The sequence below is a fragment of the Emiliania huxleyi genome (genome assembly GCF_000372725.1).
Source record: "Emiliania huxleyi CCMP1516 unplaced genomic scaffold EMIHUscaffold_50, whole genome shotgun sequence".
NCBI lineage: Eukaryota > Haptophyta > Isochrysidales > Noelaerhabdaceae > Emiliania > Emiliania huxleyi.
This window is the reverse complement of record NW_005198243.1, coordinates 117,693-120,245: the sequence shown is the minus strand read 5'-3', so window position 1 is coordinate 120,245 and position 2,553 is coordinate 117,693. Positions and strand designations below refer to the sequence as shown.

Below are 2,553 nucleotides of genomic sequence, written 5' to 3'. Positions count from 1 at the left end.
GAAAACCCCGCCAACTGGACCTGGATGCCCCAGGATTTGCCCCCGGGCGGGGGCCCCGAGGTGCAGCACCTGAAAACAGCCCCCATGGGGATGGTGGTTTCCCCCCCCCCCCCCCCTCGTTTCACCCCCCCCCCCCCCTATTTTCGCTTAGGTGGAGCACCTGAACGGCTGGGTCGCCCGCCGCGCGCGCGAGCTCGGCACGCGCGCCGAGGCGAACGACGCGCTGGCGGAGCGGATGCGGCGGGCCGAGGCGGCGAAGGGGCAGACGGGGGGAGGAGGGGAGTGGAGGGTAGAGCGGACTAACTAACGCGTGTCAGCCGAGGTTCCGATGACGGTGAGTAATCTCGGCCTGTACGCCTGTTGTATGTTCAGTGATTTTCTCCTTGTGCAAAGACCGTTGGCCTGTATATACTTTTCCGGCAAACAGGGTGATGCTCCGATAAACCCGCCGGATCTTCGACAAAAGCAGGGACATTTCTTTTTTTGGAAGGGTAGGTGTGAATACAGCTTTCTGGTAGGGTTACATCGACGAACTATGCGGCAATCGACTGGGGGGCAGCCCCCCAGCACATCCCGCACAGAGACCTGGATGTAACCCGATTGTGAGCGTGAGTGAAACCGCCGATGCGATTGCTCATTGCTCAGTCAGTGACCGACAGTCAGTCGCAGCAGACTTTGACGATTGGCGGCCTCGCGCCCTCAGTCGCCCTCCTCTACTAACGGCCCTGCCCCAGCCCAGATGCCTCATCCAGGGTGGTGCAACCACTCGCGCAGGGAGGGAGAGACAGTCGGCGATCTGCGCCGCGCAGATGAGCTCCGCCTCGTCTGCGTCGAGGACGTCCACCGCAGGGCTATCATAGCGCCATATGACGCACTGCCTGTTGTTCATTACTTCGCAGGTGCCAACGTCGAGGACAATCTCACTGGTGGCGGCTGCACTCCCGGCCGGCGGTAGGAGAGATGAAGGCTAATGTACTTGGCAGTGTACGGGGCCTTCCGGCGTGAACAGTGCCCCGGGACGAAAGAGGAGGCGACGTCTCTCTCGTCCACGAGCGCCTCGATGTGCGCATCGACGGTGTAACCAGCTTTGAGAGACGGGAACGAACGGCGGTGAATCGCCGACAGGTGCGCCTTCGTTCCTACCACCACTCCCACCACCGCCAGCTCCGCCGTGGACCTTGCCGGGCCCTCTGATGATGTAGTACCGTGGAGCAGCTAGTCCGAGCCGTTGTTGTACTCTGCTGTGGCGCCAGCTCGGTGTACAATACGGACGAAGACGGCCACAGCAACGGTGTAACCAGCGCGAGCAGGCAGCGCGAACCGCTGTGCCTCGGCGCGCCGGCCGCCGAAATCCTCTAATAAGAGTTCTTTGGCGTAGGGGAACCCCAACCCTAAATTTTCTTCGCCTGCGGCGGGCCATCACTTGGATTCGCTGCTTTCGGATTCATTAGCTCTTTCGCACGCCTTTATCCGTCACTTCCCCGAAGATTGGAGGTGTTGATTTATGCACAAATCTATGTGTTGCGAGCGCTAGATGGCGAAATTTTCTTCGCCTCCGGCGGGGCCGCTCGCCGCGGGGCTAGAGAGGGACTTTTGTCGATGTCGGCTAGAAGTGCTGCACCTTTTTGAGAATTTCACCCAACAAAAAGGAAAACAGAGGGCGCCCCAAGCACTTTGCCGCCGACCACACCCACAACGAACCCTGCACAAAGATCGCACGGGCGGGGGCCTGTTCCGATTTGGCCTACGGCAATTTGGCTGATTTTGGGCCCAACAGGGTAGGCTCCGCCTCACTGCATCTCGAACTGGATTCCACGAATTGATTTTCCTAGCGTCGTCAAAGTGAGCTGAAAGCTCGCTCGAAGAGCCGATGTCACCCGCCGACCGCCTCCCATCTCGCCGCTGCTCTGGCGGGGCGGCGGCGGGGCCTGGCGACGGCGCGCGGCGCATGTGCCGTGGCAACCCACCGGGCCGGCCGGCCGCGAAGGCGCCGACCGGCGATCGCCACCGCGCCCCGCCTCGGAACGCCGTTTCCGCTTGGCGTCCGAGGCGCTCGGCGTTCCCGCTGGAGCGCGAGATCGGACCGGGTCGGACGCTCCTTTTCTCGCCGTAGGCACGGCTGGCCGGCTCGACCAGCGGAAAAACAAAAATCGCACGGCTCAATCCTCTCCGGCCAGCCTCGGGCTAATTAGAACTGCAAAAAATCGGAAGTTTCCGCCGCCCCGTATTCCACCTCCCTGGCCCTCCACGCCCCGCGCGCGCGACCGTATCACCGCCGCAGTCGGCCTCCCCGCCCCGCGCGCTGTGGGAGCGGCGCCCACCCACCGGAGACGCCTTCCCCTTGACCGCCCGACCACCCCACCCCCTCCGGCAGGTGCCTCGCGCGTGATTTGCGCTCGAGGCCTCCTTTGAGGTGGCGGCCGGCCGCCGCTTCTCGCGGTGAGGCGGCATGAGGCCGTCCCCCCGTCGCGTTCGACGGCAGGCCGGCCACGGCACCGGCTGTCGCGGCTCGAGGGCGGCAGGCGAGCCGCCCCCGCCTCCGCCGTGCCTGGG

The 2,553-nt window shown here is 64.0% G+C and overlaps 1 protein-coding gene across 1 annotated transcript in view; it reads left to right on the top strand.

Moving 5' to 3' along the window:
* EMIHUDRAFT_436841 (hypothetical protein) overlaps positions 1-353 on the top strand; it is a 1,550-nt gene extending 1,197 nt beyond the window's left edge. The window contains exons 4-5 of the mRNA XM_005766691.1: positions 4-95; positions 118-353. Of these exons, the coding sequence (XP_005766748.1) occupies positions 4-95; positions 118-303 (278 nt within the window). The 3' untranslated portion in view covers positions 304-353. The remainder of the gene's footprint in view (positions 1-3; positions 96-117) is intronic.
* The last annotated feature ends 2,200 nt before the right edge of the window (positions 354-2,553 follow it).